At 36.8% G+C, this 18289-nt stretch overlaps 3 protein-coding genes across 4 annotated transcripts in view; 2 read left to right on the forward strand and 1 right to left on the reverse strand.

Annotated features, from left to right (window-relative positions):
• The window catches only part of LOC107726248 (brain-specific angiogenesis inhibitor 1-associated protein 2-like), a 25181-nt gene extending 10640 nt beyond the window's left edge, over positions 1-14541 (forward strand). For both annotated transcript variants that reach the window (XM_016535778.1, XM_016535779.1), the window contains exons 6-15: positions 1514-1585; positions 1766-1903; positions 4957-5109; positions 7153-7332; positions 8742-9159; positions 10152-10362; positions 12250-12312; positions 12434-12617; positions 13806-13846; positions 13924-14541. In XM_016535778.1, the coding sequence (XP_016391264.1) occupies positions 1514-1585; positions 1766-1903; positions 4957-5109; positions 7153-7332; positions 8742-9159; positions 10152-10362; positions 12250-12312; positions 12434-12617; positions 13806-13846; positions 13924-14005 (1542 nt within the window). In that variant the 3' untranslated portion in view covers positions 14006-14541. The remainder of the gene's footprint in view (positions 1-1513; positions 1586-1765; positions 1904-4956; positions 5110-7152; positions 7333-8741; positions 9160-10151; positions 10363-12249; positions 12313-12433; positions 12618-13805; positions 13847-13923) is intronic.
• A 1649-nt stretch (positions 14542-16190) lies between these two features.
• Positions 16191-17683, reverse strand: LOC107726249 (NADH dehydrogenase [ubiquinone] 1 alpha subcomplex subunit 3-like). Its single transcript, XM_016535780.1, has 4 exons — positions 17591-17683; positions 17094-17165; positions 16921-16998; positions 16191-16337 (listed from the first exon to the last, which is right to left on the reverse strand). The coding sequence occupies exons 1-4, from the start codon at positions 17598-17600 to the stop codon at positions 16246-16248; spliced, it is 252 nt and encodes an 83-aa protein (XP_016391266.1). The 5' UTR covers positions 17601-17683; the 3' UTR covers positions 16191-16245.
• A 38-nt stretch (positions 17684-17721) lies between these two features.
• LOC107726230 (TCF3 fusion partner-like) overlaps positions 17722-18289 on the forward strand; it is a 3569-nt gene continuing 3001 nt past the window's right edge. The window contains exons 1-2 of the mRNA XM_016535752.1: positions 17722-17870; positions 18115-18284. Coding sequence (XP_016391238.1) covers positions 18115-18284 — 170 coding nt within the window. The 5' untranslated portion in view covers positions 17722-17870. The remainder of the gene's footprint in view (positions 17871-18114; positions 18285-18289) is intronic.

The following is an 18289-nucleotide window of genomic DNA, read 5'->3' on the forward strand; positions in this document are numbered from 1 at the left end:
CCCCGTGAAGCCGTGGTTTACAGTGAATTTATAACAGCTAAGGGGCGTTGTTAGGTACGACGCGAAGCAGAGTTAGCTGTTATAAATTCACTGTAAACCGTGGCTTCACGGGGCTTATTGCTTTTATAAAACTGTTATTCCATATACGTAGTAAGGTTTCACAAAATAAAACCGAGCAAATAAAGTGTAATGATATTAATAAAAACAGTATTCTTCCACCAAACAATGTAGTTCCTCAGAAACAGTTGTGGTTGCAATAAAGTGGTTGCCGAGCAACAGGCAAACGTAAACAAAGGTGTATGTTTGTAGAGTAATTTACAACAGCTTGGAACGTGGTTCAGCCAATCAGAATCAAGGACCGGAACTCTCCGTTTTATAATAGCAGTTTAAGTACAGTATAGTATGCAAGAGTGTGGTGGTCTGCTGTAAAAAGTTCTTAGCATGTTCTTTCTTACTGTATAGTGACAAGTCAATTACAAGCACAAAGTTCTGCTTAACAGCTTGGCAGAGTAGTCCATTTTGACTTGTACAGCCAGTTTGATTATCCCATATGTGTAAATTTAAGGCATAAACTGAACCTTCAGTTGTTGTGTATTTTTTTTCCTATCTCTAGGGCACATTTATCAATAATTATGTCACTTTTTCAAAACTCTTCACACAGCTCTCCTAACCAACTTTCAGCTTGGTATAGCAGTAAATTCCACATCCAAGATGCACTAAAACTACCAAAACACTCCATACATGTTTAAAATCATTCTTCCATAACACTAGTAAAGGATTTCACCCAAAAAACACACTGTCACTCATAAAACACCGACCTAAAAAAACGCTAACAACAGGTAGCATTACACAATGTTTTCTTCTGTAAAATGTCACTCACTGCTGTAAATGTTACTTGGTCCATGTTTACATTACAGTACAAAATTATTCCTATGTTTTCCCTTTTGTATAGATGGTAATGAAGTTGAAAGACTAACGCCTGTGCAGATGTTTAGCTACATCTAGCTGTTTTGATAGTAATTCAGTTTTTAGATTTAGAATAAATTTCAACGTTGTATTACTGTAGAATTGTATCAATTCACTGTCTTATTCAGTTTTGTATTATATTAGGTTTTGAACTTAAGTTTAATAGTTTTGAAAAGTATGTAAATGTGCATAGTGGCTAGTTGAGTTTTGGTGTGTGTGTGTGTGTGTGTGTGTGTGTGAGTGAGTGTGTGTGTGTGTGTGTGTGTGTGTGTGTGTGTGTGGTGTGTGTGTCTGAGTGAGAAAAGAATTCATTTCATTTGAAAGATGTTTTAATTGAGTGTATTTTGTGCCAAAGCATTGATAAATGATCCACAGTTTTGCCCACATAGATGCTCTTGTGCTTTAGTGTATGAAGAGTTTTGAAAAAGTGACCTAAGTATTAAGAAATGGGTCCTAGAGATTGTAAAAACTGTAATTTACCCTCAAGACCCGTGTGTTTCCACACCCCCTGTGTTTGATTGAATGCTGTGTTTTCTGTCGTCTGCAGCTGAAGCTGTTTCATTCAGAGATGCTGTCTCAACTCGAGCAGAAACTGGAGCTAGACATCAAATATCTGACTGTGAGTGCACACTACTGTTTAACTAAACTACCTACTGAATTTACTTAACAGGGGAGCTCAAACAAGTAAACCCAGAGTTTGTCTTGTAAACCCTTTGAGTAAATTAATCAATAAATTACTCCTCCTGAACTCTCTGAAACTTACCAGAACTTGATATACTGTATGAAAACCTTTGTCCAGGCGACGCTGAAGAAGTACCAGAGTGAGAGGAAGTCAAAGGTGGAGTCCATTGAGCGCTGCCAATCACAGCTGAAGAAGCTGCGGAGGAAGAGCCAAGCTAGTCGCCATCCCAACAAATATGGAGACAGAGAGATGCAGGTACATGTTTCTAAGGCCTCTAAATGATCAAACGTTGCTGTTAAACCTGTTTCACACACGATCTACTCCATGCCTTCTGTCGTCTGAATGATAGTTTTTTAGTAAAAGCTCTTTTAGTGTAATTGTACAAAATGTCCAGCTTCAGCTGGAGCTTCACGTGTCTTTCTGCTGTCAGATCTTGACTGATTTTGATCAAGTAAATGTCAGAATAACTGCAGTAATATCTCCAGATGAACACTTACTGGACTGAAGCAGCTCGGCTTTACTTGATTCTCCATCAATCATTTTTTAGAGTCTCAAATCTGATCATCAGGATCTTTTGAGGAGCGTTTATTTCTTCATCTCTCAATCATTATTGGATTGCATTGCATTATATGTTTGGATCATTTCAATCTCATCTTACTGAGACACATTATTGGAGATATAGAGCGACGACTAATATTTATATCATTTTATTTAGGTCTCAATTGATTTACATTATAAGCTATTAGCCATTTTATCAGCCAGTATCTGCACCAAATTGCATATTTTTGCTCACTTTGAGCCTGATGTATCAAAAATGATTTTGACTTTTTTTTTTTTTTAGATTTGTTCAAAAAGTTCAATAAATCCTTTAATTTCATTCAGACTATTATTTCATATGTCAGACTTTAGAGGGTTAAAATCAAGTTTAAAAGACATGCACCAAGAAATGTTCTTAGAAATGTGATGCTTGTGTATTCTGTAAACTTTTATGCTGACTGGCGCGGCAGTAAATGAACAGTTAGTCACTTGGATTAAAGCGCCTGCTGAAGAACTGAGTAATTGTGTAGCTTGCCAGTTCTTTGACTGCTGTGTTCATTACTGTAGAATGTCATGTACTGCCAGTCATTTGTAGTTTGTATGACTCATAATGGCTGATTGAGCGGAGTGAAGGCCGTCTGTGCGACCCAGTGTCCTACATATTAAAGCTGATTTGTGAGTGGAAGACTTTTCCTCCATGTGTGAACAAGTGTTTGTTTTGAGCATGTGTGTCCTCCTGCACGTGTTTGTTCAGGAGCGAGTCTATCTCTGTTTATGTAGACGTGAGGTACGCTATCGCGAGCATTAGTCTAAACATGTTTTCTGGTCAGAAAGAGAAAGAACAAGCCGTTTAGTTTGAGATTAAGCAGATATCCGGAACAGCTGATTCGGGGCCAGAAAAAAAGTAACACTGAGGTAGAGAAAAAACAAGAGAAGGGAAAATGATGAAGTAAAACAGGAATACAGTCTGAAAGATGTTAAGAAAGGAAAATACAGAGATTTTAAATGAAAAGATCAGTCAAAGGAACATGTGGACCATCATAATGGTGAACTGGTCCTTTAAGGCAGGTTTTCCCAAATGAGTTGAAAAGCTAAAGCCTCGTACACACCAGGACGATTATCGCGCACGCTTATCGCTGACGTTTTTCGATGCGTCTTTTGTGTTCATACCCAAGCGATTTTCGCTGGCGATGAGCCGAGTGAACGTGCAAATTCACTCCCTGACATTAGATGGCGCTTAATGAAAAACAGAAATACCCCGGTACACATCGATTCTTATTTGATCTGCAATTCCTCTCCATAACAACTCCCTCTTATTGAGATTTTTGTAGTCGCTGTCGCGTTTGTCATAAAGCCCTTTGTGTTCAGACACCAATGAGACCAGCAGCTCTACATTCATCTTGCCTCGATGCATCTTCTTGGTCTACTTACTTCCTCTTTGTCGTTAGGTATCAATGTGTGCTCGGCAAGACCGTTTTGTGCTTGAGCGCCACCAAGTCGTGTTTTACTGTAACTTCAGCAGCTCCAGGCACGTGAACAAAAGCGCCAATCTCATTGGTTGGCCAGTTTTTAACGCGGCGCGTCAAACCAAAAAAACGAGCCCGAGGCGTTTTTTTTTAAATTACGCTTCGCGTTTTGCGCGTTTTGCACACTCACATTGGCGCCCTTTGTTTAGTCACGAGGCGTTAAACGTCGGCGATTATCACGCGCGATATTCGTCCCGGTGTGAACAAGCCTTAATTATTAATTATATTGAATGTAACATTAAAATAAATAAATGGGGCTACACGATAATTGCAATATATATTAGTGCAATTATCAAATCAAAAGCTGTGATTTCGTTAAAGAACTGTGTAGTCTGATGTGCTGTGTGTTTGAGAGTGAAGCGCAGCACTGTGTTCATTTACACGCGAGCAGCTCGTCATTCGCTGTTTTCAGTATCTCTGAGCTTCTCGGTTCAGAGTAAATGCAGCCACCGTTATCTCTACATGTACTGTGAGTTTAATGCGCATTTGGGAACACAATGCGCACTAGGTTTACTTTAGTTACACGTTTACAAATTTCCCAACATTTTTGTGGACAAAATTTACAGTAGGAGTTTACAGCATTTCAGCCGTATTCCGCCAAAATAAAAGCTTGAGAATTTAAAATGTTAAAAGCACGTGGATTCGAACGTTTGGTAGTAAAAACTAAAAATTTGACAAATATTAGTATTGTAAATTAAAATAGTTATTATTTTTATAATTATCACTAATTCATTTTTTATGTTACAGTACACTTGTAATTTACAACTGTAATATATTTATTTTAATTTTTAGAATTAGTGAAAACAATAATGATAATTATTAACAAATAATATTAATAATTAGATTATTGTTTATTTTTCTTTTTATTAAACATTATTATTATTATTAATGTTAATACAACTAATAAGAGGTTTGAGTCTATTTTAAAGTCCAGCTCAAAATAAAACACTTATTTAAAAAAGTTTAAATATTATTTATTTACCTTTATGTCATATCACCATTAACCGACATAAGAGAACCATGAACATGCAAATGTGTTGTTAAATTATTGAAATATTAACTCAAAATCTAAGGGGGACTTCAAGTAAATATTTTATGCCCAAGGGGTTCGGCTGACAAAAAAGTTTGGGAGCCCCTGCTTTAAGAAGTCAGAACTTTAGTTGGCTGTTCTACATTCCAGTCTTGCTGTACATTTTTCAGATTCTATTTAAAGCTGATTTTATGTAAATTCTCTCATTGTAACAGTATGTGGAGCTGATGAGTCGCCGGCAGGGCGAGCTGGACTCTCTGGTTGCCGTTGGTTACCGCTCCGCTCTGACAGAAGAAAGGCGGCGCTATTGCTTTCTGGTGGACCGTCAGTGTTCAGTCACCAAGATCCTCACCAACTACCACTGCAAGGTAACACTACAGATCCGAGCTTCAACCAGCTAACACATAGCAAACACAACAGCCTCACTAGAAAAATGTGCCTCTACCTTCATTCTAGCAGAACAAGTACCTATATGTACAATTCACTGCAGTTTCCAGCTGAAACGAACTCTCCATATGTGTGTTTTTTCTGATGTGGTAAACTTGCTCGGTAGCGCACCCGGTACAGCTTTACATTTGTATTGTGAAGCGCTCAGGTATGAGTCCCATGAAACACAAGTCACTATAAAAGCTCAAATACTTGTAGAAGCAAGATAAAAAGACATTCTTCAGCAGATGGATCTTTATCTCACATTTGCGTTAGCACTATCCACCTTTTTCCTAATGAGTCTACTGTCTTCTAAATTATGGGAGGCTCTTCCGGTTTCAAAAAGACTGAAACAAATCACTTCAAATTATAAAGCTGTGCTACAAATAATCAACGTAATATACGTGTAACGTATATCAATGAATAACATTGGCATTTTAATGTGACGTGATATCTCAAGAATATCTGTGGCAAGAGCTCTTCTCAGTCTTCTCAGCATCTTTTCCTCCTGATTATTTTCATTTTTCCTTTGTATTTCGCTGTAACAATATGAAAAGAGACAACATATACTGTGCATTTGTGGCCTGCACCCCCGATTTAATTTATGATATATCCCATATAATGATTCACTTGAATTCACTAAGAATTAAAAAAATTCACAAAGGCTTGTGTCTGTCAAAATGACGGAAATGACTCGGCCCCTCAGACCCCTGGCATATGCGTTCACTGGTTTCTGCTTCTTCTTCACTGTGTTTAGAAGATCAGAAGATGTGTAATAGCGCCTCCTACTGTATAACAGCAAAAACACAGAAAGCTGGAAAATGGCGAGGAAAGAGTTAACAAGCATGTATTGTTATAGTGATATTAAACTAAAAGTCAAAACTATTGCTGCAGAAAAAATCAAGATTTTTTGGTTATTAATGGTATGTTGAAAGTGATGTGTTAATGTAGACTTTAAGTTACTCCCATAATTCGTGCAAAGCATCATGGGAGTAGGAAAAAGTTGGATAGGTTAGGTTTAAGGTCGGGTTTAGTGTAGGTGCTATTTTGTTTTCAAACAATAGATGTGACAGAGCATTAACTTTTTGGTCTCATAAAATGTTTTCAGATTCAACTGTTTCAGATAAGACTGAACAAGCTTTTAGCGCCACTTCTCTGTCAAGAATCAGCGTAATGTCATTTTGCAGAAATGTCGCTACAGGCATGTTTTTCTAGTGAGCCTGTGCCAACAACTGTGTTTGAAATTAGGTTGGTGCAGAAATGTATGGAAGCCCATTTCCGCCACTGAATACAAAATAAAAAAGGTTATTGCGACTTTTTATCTTACAATTCTGACATTTTTTCACAGAATTGTGAGATATAAAGTCACAATTGCGAGATATAAAGTCAGAATTGCGAGATATAAAGTCAGAATCGCGAGATATAAAGTCACAATTAAGAGTTATAAAGTCAGAATTAAGAGTCATAAAGTCAGAATTGCGAGATATAAAGTCAGAATTGCGAGATAAAAAGTCAGAATTGCGAGATATAAAGTCAGAATTAAGAGTTATAAAGTCAGAATTGCGAGATATAAAGTCAGAATTAAGAGTTATAAAGTCAGAATTGCGAGATATAAAGTCAGAATTAAGAGTTATAAAGTCAGAATTGCGAGATATAGTCAGAATTGCGAGATAAAAACTTGCAATTCTGACTTTTTTTCTCGCAATTGCGAGTTTATATCTCGCAATTCTGACTTTATAACACGCAAAAAGTCAGAATTGCGAGTTCGTATCATGCAATTCTGAGAAAAAAAGTCAGAATTTTGAGATTAAAAGTCGCAATTACCTTTTTTATTTTTTATTCAGTGGCGGAAATGGGCTTCCATAGAAATGACACACATCAGCATGAAGAAACAAATCTGAACGACTACTGAGATGAAGAGGCTCTAAGCTGAGCACTTCTGTAGATAGCAAGCAACAGTCTAAAGATCTGATTTTGTTTGGTAGGTGAGAGAGCTGTTGTCTCAGAAGCTGTCGTCGTGGCAACAGTCATGTGCGCAGCCAACCAAGCTCCCGGAGCGAGCGCTGAGCCTGCTGCGTCACACCGCCCCCCAGAGCTCTGGAGGAGCAGGACTCGCCGAGGTCCTGCGCAATGCTAAACTGGGAATCACTCAGCCCGCAGAACAAGTGAGCGACATACATATTCAGACTTTCATATTGTAACAATGAAAAAAAAAGACATAATGGTGAACATAGTGAACATAATGGTCATAAAATAAAGCAATAAGCCCCGTGAAGCCGTGGTTTACAGTGAATTTATAACAGCTAGTACCTAAAACGCCCCTTAGCTGTTATAAATTCACTGTAAACCACAGCTTCACGCCTTCTTTTCATTTAGATTTTTAAGTGAAATAATAGGGACATTTCATCTCAACACATTTAATGAATGGCTATGCTCAAAGTTGAATATAAAAGTGTTTTGTGTCTGTTTGTTAATGATGGATTTGTGGACACATCAGGATTTTTAGACTTGTGGAGTAAAAAATATTGTTTTCATTTTGAAGTAAAAAGCTAAAATTAGACCCAGAAGGATAAGTGGCATGCTGTAGTGTTATTACTTAGTGTTAATTTAATACTTATTAATTCATTGGGTTATTATTCAGTAATTTCATGAGTTAAATGTACATTTCAGACATCTCTGCTATTAATTAAAACCTATAGTGAAATAATTTAATCTGAATTTACAGTGTTGCTATTAAGACATATCTTATAAATGAAATATGAAATAATATTTAATATAAAATTAAATATGTAAATATTGATATGCCTGTATATAAGTCATATAATAAATTTACCTTTCAGATGAATCACTTTTACTGAGATTCGGGATTTCTTTGTCTGTGATTGACTATTAAATTATTAAACTAAATTGTCACAATTTTAATATATGTTTTTATATATAATATAATATAATATACATTTAGTACTTTTATAACATTTATTACATGTTTTCAGCGCTTTTTTGGTTTATTTTGTATTTTTTTATTTTATTTTATTTTTTTTATTTAATCTCATTTATAAAATTAGAGCCCACTTATTTTATGATACTTTCCTCATTAAATAAATAATCGTATAATGTATTGTTCTTTACTTTTTAAAATGTCATTCTAAAAATAAAAAAAGCACACCAAATACATAAATTTGTATTTGTCATACACTGCAGATTTCTGCTAATACAGCTTTCTAAATCCTTCCAAAATAATCTTGAGTAAAATAAAATAATCTTTGAGTATATATATATTTTTTAAAAAAAGGATAAATCAAATGTACAAAATTCAGTTCAATTCCAATTTTCACCTTAATTCTTTCCAAAACTTGCTCAGCTGGATAAATCCTGTTTAGTATTTTGTAGGACACTTCTTTAATTTAGTTATTAATACAACATTTCTATCACATTTTCCATGCTATCTTTTAATCTATATTAATAAAGAAGGCCAAAAAAAAAAAAAATCTTGCTGCAGATTGTTTGCATGTTGAATTCCCAATGAATCCCAATTAGAAATATAACTAATGAAGCTTGATTTCTCTTGTCTCAGAGGCTGTCTGTGCAGGAAGTCCCGCCTCTGTTGAATGGTGACAGTCGTCCTCAGCAGCAGCAGCGCTCGTCTCAGTCTGTCCCGGGCCTTCAGTCTCACCTGAACCCCTCCAGTAGTGGACACGCCCAGTACTCTTCTTCAGCCAGCCCCGCCCACTCACAGACAGCAGTGGGCGTGTCTGGGTTACAGTCTCCTCCCTCCATTAGCCACACCTCCATCTCCTCCCACAGTTCCCTGCTGGGCCTGACTCCGCCCCTAACGGCCCCCCACAGCGGCCCTCTGTCCCGCGCGCTCACACCCGTCCTGCTGTCCGGCTCTGCCGCTGCTGTCAGTGTGCTGAAGGCTCCCGAGCTCTACTCCACCTCCACACTGCCGCTGCCGAGGAGACAGTCCAGCGAGACTCGTCAGGGATTCATGGGTGCGTGTGTGTGTGTGAGTGTGTGTGTGTGGGTGTGTGCGTGTGCGTGTGCGAGTGCGAGTGTGTGTGTGTTGATGTGGGTGTGTGAGTGTGTGGGTGTGGGTGTGGGTGTGGTACAAATATGATTAATAAACAGAGTACAATGCATAATCCCAGATGCACCTTAGAGTTAGAATAATATACTTTTTATTGCATTACAGTAGTAAGAATGAGATTGTTTTCACATTAAATTTATTTAATTGTCATGAATGGCACAATCCAAAAGTAAAACATAATAGTGTAAAAAAAAATAGGCTTCATTTTCTTTATGTGAAATATAGTTTTACTTTTAGGTAAAATAATATGGACATTTCTTGATATATATTTATAATATATATATATATATAACAGTGTTATTTTAGTATTATTTGTACTATTATAGTATTTATTAGTTTTAATTTTTAGATGTTTTATTTTCATTTTCATTTTAGTTTAAGTTTTAGTAATTCTGTACGTTAGAATTTTTTATTAGTTTCTTATAATTTCCATTTAGCTTTAATTTAAATCTATAATATGTATTATCTATTATTTTAATGTTAGTAATTTAAGTACTTAAACTTTTATTTACTTAACCTAAAACTATTTTATTTCAATTAGTTGCCAAGGCGATATTTAGAATTTTTTAGAATTTTAGAACAATAACAACACCGTTTCAAACTCTTCCCACTTGTTTCCATATGTTTTCTGCGGAACAAAAAAGGTGAATTTAAGAGAACATTCACACACTCGTCTGGTGGCCTTCAAGCTTCAAAAAGGAGCATAACACCATTAAAATAAGTCCAATGACCTGTGCACTTTATTCCAAGCATTTTGAGACTTTTATGGTGGAGCTTGACAGTCGTGGTCACTATGAACTGAGATCACCAGGTGAAGATTCCTGAGTTTGTATTTTTGTGTCTCTGTGCTCTCTTGCGTTTTCTCCATTAACTGTATGTTATGGTTGTGTTGTTCAGGCTCGACTCTTCCCCGAGTGCTTCCGCTCTGTGCTCCGTCCCGTGTGGAGGCTCTGTTCCCTCACTCCCCAGACTCCTGCGAGGCAGAGAAGCCAGGAGACCGAGGAGGAAGCTCATGTCTGCTGTCCTTCCTGCCTGGAGACGCTCTGTCCCTGCTGATCAGTGAACCCAGAGACGGCTGGCACTACGGACAGAACGAGCGCTCGGGACGGTATCTGACCATCAGCCTTTCAGTCAGGGACAGTTAAAGTGCCCCTATTATGCCTTTTCGAATATTACCTTTCATGCAGTGTGTCATGTAGCTGAATGTGAACATAAACTATCTGCAAAGTTGTGAAGCCGACAATGCACGATAAATAAAGTCATTGTCTATCAAAAAAAAGAGTCAGCTCGCAATCGCTAAAACGAGTCGTCAGGAATTCGAATCTTATTCTGTTACGGCTCTACGTCACGAAGTAACACATTTGCATAATGTCCGCCCACGTTCTACGTCGCCAACTTGCCCGCCCACAAACAGTAACATTTCCGTCATGTCGAGAAGACGCTGTATCCTGTATCCAATCCAGAGCAATCTCTCTACGGCTCTGGACCAATCACAAAGGACTGCGCCATCTGACCAATCACAGCAGTGAGGGCTCACGGAAAGGAGGGGTTTAGAGAGACCTATGATTCTTTGAACTGCTTCGCACGAGTCGTTTACGAATCATTTAGAAATGAGGTAAAATTAAATCTATTTTTTGAGAAAACGTACGTGTTTTTTGACCTTGCATGCATGTAAACCTGTTTTAGGAGACTCATAAAACAATATTAGCAACCTTAAAAATGGCATAATAGGGGCACTTTAAACATTAGCTATGCGTCATTTTCATACTGATCTGTGGTGCAGAACTATATAATTATATCAGCAGCAATATGAGGGGCCTGTTCCTAGAACAAAGCTTATATGGTCATTTTACAATGGATTGGCATAAACCAAGATTTTCCATTTGTTCAAAGCAAGTTTAAAGCCTGTTCACACCAAGAGTGAAGACCTTCGAAACAATGCATTCGTTTGGACCTCACGCCAGGGACAAGACTTTGCCTGAGGATCAGTGTTATTTTAGTATTATTAATATACTAATATAGTATTTAGTAATATTTTGAAATTGTTTGTATTTTGATATTTTCAGTTTTATTTTAATTTTAGTTACATTTTTTGTCCAACTTTTTGTTGTTTGTCTTTTTTATTAGTTTTTTTTTTTTAAATGTATGTTTTTATTCATTTTTATTTCAGTTTTAGTAATTTATTACTTAAACTTATTTTATTTACAGTTAGTTGCCAAAGCAACATTTCAAATTTTCTTTCTTCGGTATTTATATTTTATTTAAATTTTTGGCCATTGTGTTGTATTTTGTTGTCGTTTTTATTAGGCTGTTTCTTTTATTACATTTTTAGACATTTTTATTTTAGCTTTAATTTCAGTAATTTAAGTACTTTAAATGAAAATTAGAAATGTTGCTTTGACCACTAACTGAAATAAAATAAGTACTAAAATGACTAAAATTTAAAAAGCATAATAGAAATATTTTTTAAAACCAAAAATAAAAAAACACAACAAAATGACCAAAAATTAATCCAAGATTTAAATAGATTTAGATTAAAATAAAATATAAATTAAAATTAAATGATTAGAAATTAGAAATGTTGTTTTGTTAGCTAAGTGCGATAAAATAAGTTACATTTTTTTGTGTAATATTTCAATAATTTTGTTTGTTTTATTTCAATTAAAGACATTTTTAATAGGTTTAGTTTTTGTTAATGATAGCAGTGCTGCTGAAGATGGAAAGATAGAGTACAGTAAGTGTGAGCTTTGGGATCATGCGTCTGAAATACAGTGCAATCTATATTATCAGAGGGACTTTTTTTCTGTGCATTAATACATATTATTAACTGCAGTGCATTTCATTTCATCTGGTTTGAACAGACTTTTCTTCATCAGCAATTTTTTCCCAGCCTGTCCATTTCAGTCTTGTATGAACAGGCCTTTTAAAACAAGCTAGATGAGCTGCTGTTCAGATATTCAGATGCTCAGCTGATGTTCTGAACTCTCCTTCATAGAAAAGGCTGGTTTCCCTTCTCCTACACACAGCCTTTCCCCAGCACTCCCGGACAAGAGCTCAGGTCTGTAGGAAAAACAAAGCCCCAATCGAATGACGTACAGTAATATCTTGCTGCTGTCTCAGAAGGGCATGCATTCCCATCACTCCTCTCTTCTTCTCTGTGTCTCTCATCACGGCTGCAGTCCTCCAGCTCTGTCGAAGGTGAACAGCAGCAGTATGGGGCAGCTGGACAGCCTTCCCCCCGCGGGTCAGATGCCGCAGGTCAGTCCTGACTCCGAGGACGAGAGGAGCGTCTTGTCCCAGCGCATCAGCACCTTCAGACCGCGACCCTACAGCTTGATGAACCCCGAGACCAGCAGGATGAGGGTCAGAGAAACCACCACCTGTGACTGTATTACTGTTTGAATAAAATGAAAATGTGCGGTGAATGTGCTCACCCTCAGGCCATCCGAGATGTAGATGAGTTTGTTTCTTCATCAGATTTGGAGAAATGTAGCATTGCATCACTTGCTCCTCTGTAAGTGAATGGGTGCCGTCAGAATGAGAGTCCAAACAGCTGATAAAAACATCACAATAATCCACAAGTAATCCACAGCACTCCAGTCCATCAGTTAACATCTGGAGAAGACAAAAGCTGAAACAAATCCAGCATTAAGACGTTTTTAACTTCAAACAGTCGATTCTGGCCAAAATACGAGTACATAATCCATAATAACGCTTCCTCCAGTGAAAAAGTGCATCTCCTGTTGTCTCGCAAGGACATTTTCAGCACATTTTTATTTATTTATTTATTTATTTTTGGGTGAACTATTCCTTTAAGACAATGCAGGTGAATAGGGAAAAAACAAACCATGGTACATTATTTTTGCACTAATTTACATAGAATTCCAGAACAGAAATCTGAACATTGGATAAAAACAGGTTTGATTCTTGTTTGATTTTGTTGATGCATTAAAGTTAAAGGTGTTATACGAACAGCCTTTAAAGATATGTACTGGAATTAAAATCTACAGTTGCAAATAGTCAAAGTGCAATAAAAATACACATTTAAAGGGACAGTTCACCCAAAAATGAAAATTCTGTCATCATTTACTCGCCCTCAAGTTGTTCCAAACCTGTATGAGTTTCTTTCTAACGTTAAACATAAAAGACGATATTTTGAAGAATGTCAGAAACCAAACAGCTGATTTTTTTTTTTTCTTTAACATTTTTTTTTCAACAGCTGAAAGAAACTCATACAGGTTTGGAACAACTTGAGGGTGATTAAATGATGACAAGAGTTTTCATTTTTGGACGAACTGTCCCTTTAAATGTGTATTTTGGATGTTTTCACACACACAAGTTATGGAAGCAAAACTGACCAGTGCATGAAAAACGAATGTTTTGCTTGTAGTGTCTCAAGATGATCCTTACAGAAGATTATTATTATACATTTTTTTCATTGGAACCTTTTCCATTGTAAATGTTCATTTATATCTCTTTCTGACTAAATCATGCTGGGATTTAGAATATATCGGCTTATATTCTGCTGACACGTGTGTTCATGTTCCTCAGATGTCGACTGATTTCACCTCGACGCCTCCGTCACCCAGCAGGTAAAGCTAGTCACCTGTGTTCAGAAGAGCTCTCCGTGTCTGATGGGTTAGTTCATTTAACCGTCCCCTCTTCACAGGATCAACCCGTTCGCTCATATTCGACTCAAGAAGACGGTGACCAATGATCGCTCCGCCCCACTGATACAGCAGAGCCTTTGATTGACAGCCAGAGATGCTCCTGTGAATGCTTCATGAATAACCCAACCTCTGAGAGGCAGAGTTTACACTTTTGCCAACAGAAACCCATTTATACAATAACCAGTATCAGAGAATGAAGTGCAGTTCAATGCATTTAGATCATTTAGGATTTAGCTGATCAAATGCATATTCAATATATATTACGTTATCAGAAAATGAAATATTTCAAGAGGGTTTTATGTATTTCGGATGAGTGCACATGGGATAGAACATGGAAAAATTGACCTCTAACGTTTGATTGTGGATTCTTCAGTATTTGAACTCCTTTATTGTGATGTGTGATGTCTGCAGTGAAAATGATGACAAAGCTTTTGGCGACTGATATTTGTGGAGATGATTCCCGATTTAGTTTCATGAAATGTATTAGATGTACAGGGTGGTGAGTATAAAAAAGAGATGTATTTTCTGGTACACAAATGCACATTTCATAATCAAATTTTTTTAAAGGAATAGTTGATCCAAATGTAAATTATGTGGTGATTTACTCACTGTCCAGTGTTGGGGAAGGTTATTTTTTAAATGTAATGCATTACAATATTGCATTGCTTCCTTATTTTGTTAGTTAGTTACTTTTTATGGAAAGTAATGCGTTACGTTACTTTTTCTCATCTGGTCTGGGCTTGCTTGTTTGGTTTTAATATAAAAAGTTGTACTTTTGGCAAATGTAAAAGCACTTTCACACCAAAAGTGAAATGAATAAGCGTCAGGAAGGAAGTGTAAATTCTCGTCTGTACAGTAGAGGGCGCAGCTCAAACAAACCCTTCAGGATTGCATGAAGAATAGGATGCAGGAGAAGGTTTAACACACTTCAGCATTAAAAAAAAAATTCCTTTGAGTGTACTTCCCACATAAAATAAGATACTTTTTTTTTAAATGTTGAATAAAGACAAGGTATCCTAGAGCATTCTGGGAGAAGCAGGTGAACTGGCCGGCTGTTGGAGTCAAAAGCAGGACTCGGCTGAATGGAAAACGCAGTGTAATTCTATATAGAAAGGCTTTGAGAGAGTTGGAAAGGATTTTGGAAAAGCGTTGTGTTTGTGAAAGTGTGACGTGAAGAGGCTCTCGCTCTGGCCTCTTGTCCCCCCTTCCGTCTGTCTTATGTATTTTAATAAACCCCAAATCTCTAAAGCTAAAGCTTGTAGTCATGAGTTGCAGCAGATTTTAGGCGAGGGATCTGAAGATGTTACAGAAGGCTCTGGAAAGTGTAGAGATGCTGGAGAACGTGACTGTGGCGAAGTCCTGTAGCTAAGAAATACGCTGAAAAAACGTCTTCCTTACCATTTTTTGGGACAGAAGACTTAAAGACGTTTACGTCCACTGGTTTGAAATGAACCTAAAGAATATGATTCATTTACTTTTGAGTTTGTGTTTTGTCGTTTCTGAATAGTCTTAAAAGTTGCTTATCGTTGTAAGATTTTACACTGAAACCAGTCTTAACTAATTATTAATGATAATGATACCTTTGTGCATAAATGTTTGAATTATTTCTCCATTCCAGGGTTTGTTCCGATACCTTCATGTACTAACTTTTTCTATTATAAAGATATCTTAAATTGAATAATGCAAAAATGTTAATCTCCAACCTTATATATATATGCACATATAACTGTATACTGTAATACATTGATTCATTTAAAGCAGGACTTTACTGTACAAGCCAGTTTTGATTATTATACGCGGCATGAAGCCACCTGACAGACTTTCCCTAGATATATTGTGTTCAGTCATACGTTTTGGCCTTTTGAATGTTTTAACATCATGATAACTGTATAGCCTTTCTTCCTTTATTTTAATGAACTTCAATAAACAAAGTATGCACATATAACTGTATACTGTAATACAGTGATTCATTTAAAGCAGGACTTTACTGTACAAGTCAGTTTTGATTATTATACGCGGCATGAAGCCACCTGACAGACTTTCCCTAGATATATTGTGTTCAGTCATACGTTTTGGCCTTTTGAATGTTTTAACATCATGATAACTGTATAGCCTTTCTTCCTTTATTTTAATGAACTTCAATAAACAAAGTTAATCTCTGTGGTTTTGGCTCGTGTCAATCTCTATTCACAAACCATTACGCTAAAAAGCCTTAGAGTATTACTCAACTGAAGTACACCAGATATGACTTCATAAAACAAGCAGGTAATTAAACAAAGAGCTTTTATTGAGTGTGACTGTACAGGATTCTGAAGGACTTCTCACAGGTTTTTCAGCCAATCCAGGTTCTTCCCCTGCGGGTCACGGGGATGCGCGGGGACGTCTGGCAGGTTTCCATCATCTCGAACTGGGACTGAAGAGAGACACGTGATTCAAAAGAGCAAACTCAAACACTTTAACCAGCTAATTACAGATTCAATGCACTGAGCTCAAGCTTTTCAATATAAACATCTGAGAGTTACCTAAAAATAAATACATCATAATAATACAAATCAGGGTTATTATAGTTAACCAAAACTAAATCTGACACTAAAATTAAAAAACATTTTCGATACCTTTTATTTAAGCTACTTTCAAAAGCAACATGCTTTATTTTAGTTTAACGTTATGTGCCAAAATAACTACAGCTGAAATCAAATTAATAAATCTATATATATACGCATGTACATAAAAAAAACTATTAAAAATGACAAAAACAAAATTACTAGAACTTTAAATTAAAAATATAAAAATTTAAAATAGTAATAAAAACTGTAATATTATCTCAAATATGATGATAATGACATAATAATAATAAAATACACACAAACACCAATAAATATCATAGCTAAATATATATTTAGCCATATATATGTATTTACAAAGTTCCCCAAATCAAAGAAACACCCAGATAACCCTGGTGTCGAGCGTTTACACGTCGCATAAGGATAATATACCTGGATAATTGTATGGAATCGCTTGGTTCATCATTCCTGTGTACTTTGTTAAAGGGCTCAAAGCCGGCAAAACGCAAGCTGAAAACACAACATATTATATATAGATCTTAAGATTCATAAAGCCGGAAGATGAAGATCCATAATGTGATGCTGTGCATTAATGTCTCGCTCACCCAGCAGCCCGATACCGCAGGAAACTGTGATCACTGGCTCTTTATTCCAAGCGTTCTTCAGAAACCTGCCAACTAGAGAAACTAGAGTTTGACTGCAGTGCATAACATGCCTAACGGTATCACACGGTAATACCGCGGTACACGATAATATACCACAGTAGTGCTGAATTACTGCCACGTCGGAAATAAAACATGCTAGTAGCATGGTACATTCTGGCATATTCTGTTAGCGTTCTAAAGGCGTCACATAAGTTCTCGTATCGATATAAATCATGTTTTCAATGTGTGTTCAAAGCAAACGACAGCTAACGTTAATATGAGACCAAGGTCATTCTCGTATTTCCACATTATACATTCATTATTTTTAGTACACGGATATATTGTGATAGCCCTGGTGAGCTCCCAGTTTAATCTGTTATTGCAAACACGATCGAGACGAACTAAAACAGAACACAATATCTTTCAAACAGCTAACACGCAAAAAAAAAAATACTTACTGGCCGCCATGTTTGCTTCTGTAGTCCCGTGTCTCAGGCATCATGGGAATTGTAGTTCAATAATGTTGGTGCCGCATTCGCTCTGGATTGGCTGAACGGTCAATGACGTATTTAAAACGCGTCTTGTTGTTTGGAGATGTAGATGTTTAGTTTTATTTACTTGCTTGTGCGTCGATTCAATTATGCATAGACCGAACTGATGAGGAGTAGAAAACACTTGCAGGATTGATAATAAACTGACTGAATCATGTGTGGCTCTTTACAATATTACTAACTAAAGGTGAGTATAGAGTTCAAATCATTAAAACGGGGTTTAAGCATGGAACTCATATTAGCATATTCACAAGCATATTGATATTTGAGTTGATAGAAGTATGCTTAGTTATCAGTAAGATCATTAACAAGTTATCTGTAGTCCACTCGTGGAATATGCTGTTTTATTAACTTTACTAACTGCTTTATTGAATGCACTTTTCGAACAGCAGGTCTGGTTTATCTGAGCTCTGTCTGCTAATGTGCTTCAGATGATGGAGGATTTCTCAGGTCTGGCTCTTCCTCCACTGTTCGGGGGTCATATTCTGGAAGCGGAGCTGGAGACGGGCGGCGTGGAGCTGGGCCCCAGCGGCACTGAGCTCCTGGATAGCGATGGGGCCCCGTCGGGCCCCGCACAGGACGGAGAAGATGAGAGGAGAGGGCTGG

This window comes from Sinocyclocheilus rhinocerous, unplaced genomic scaffold (assembly GCF_001515625.1).
Source record: "Sinocyclocheilus rhinocerous isolate Xijiao unplaced genomic scaffold, SAMN03320098_v1.1 scaffold216, whole genome shotgun sequence".
NCBI classification, from domain to species: domain Eukaryota; kingdom Metazoa; phylum Chordata; class Actinopteri; order Cypriniformes; family Cyprinidae; genus Sinocyclocheilus; species Sinocyclocheilus rhinocerous.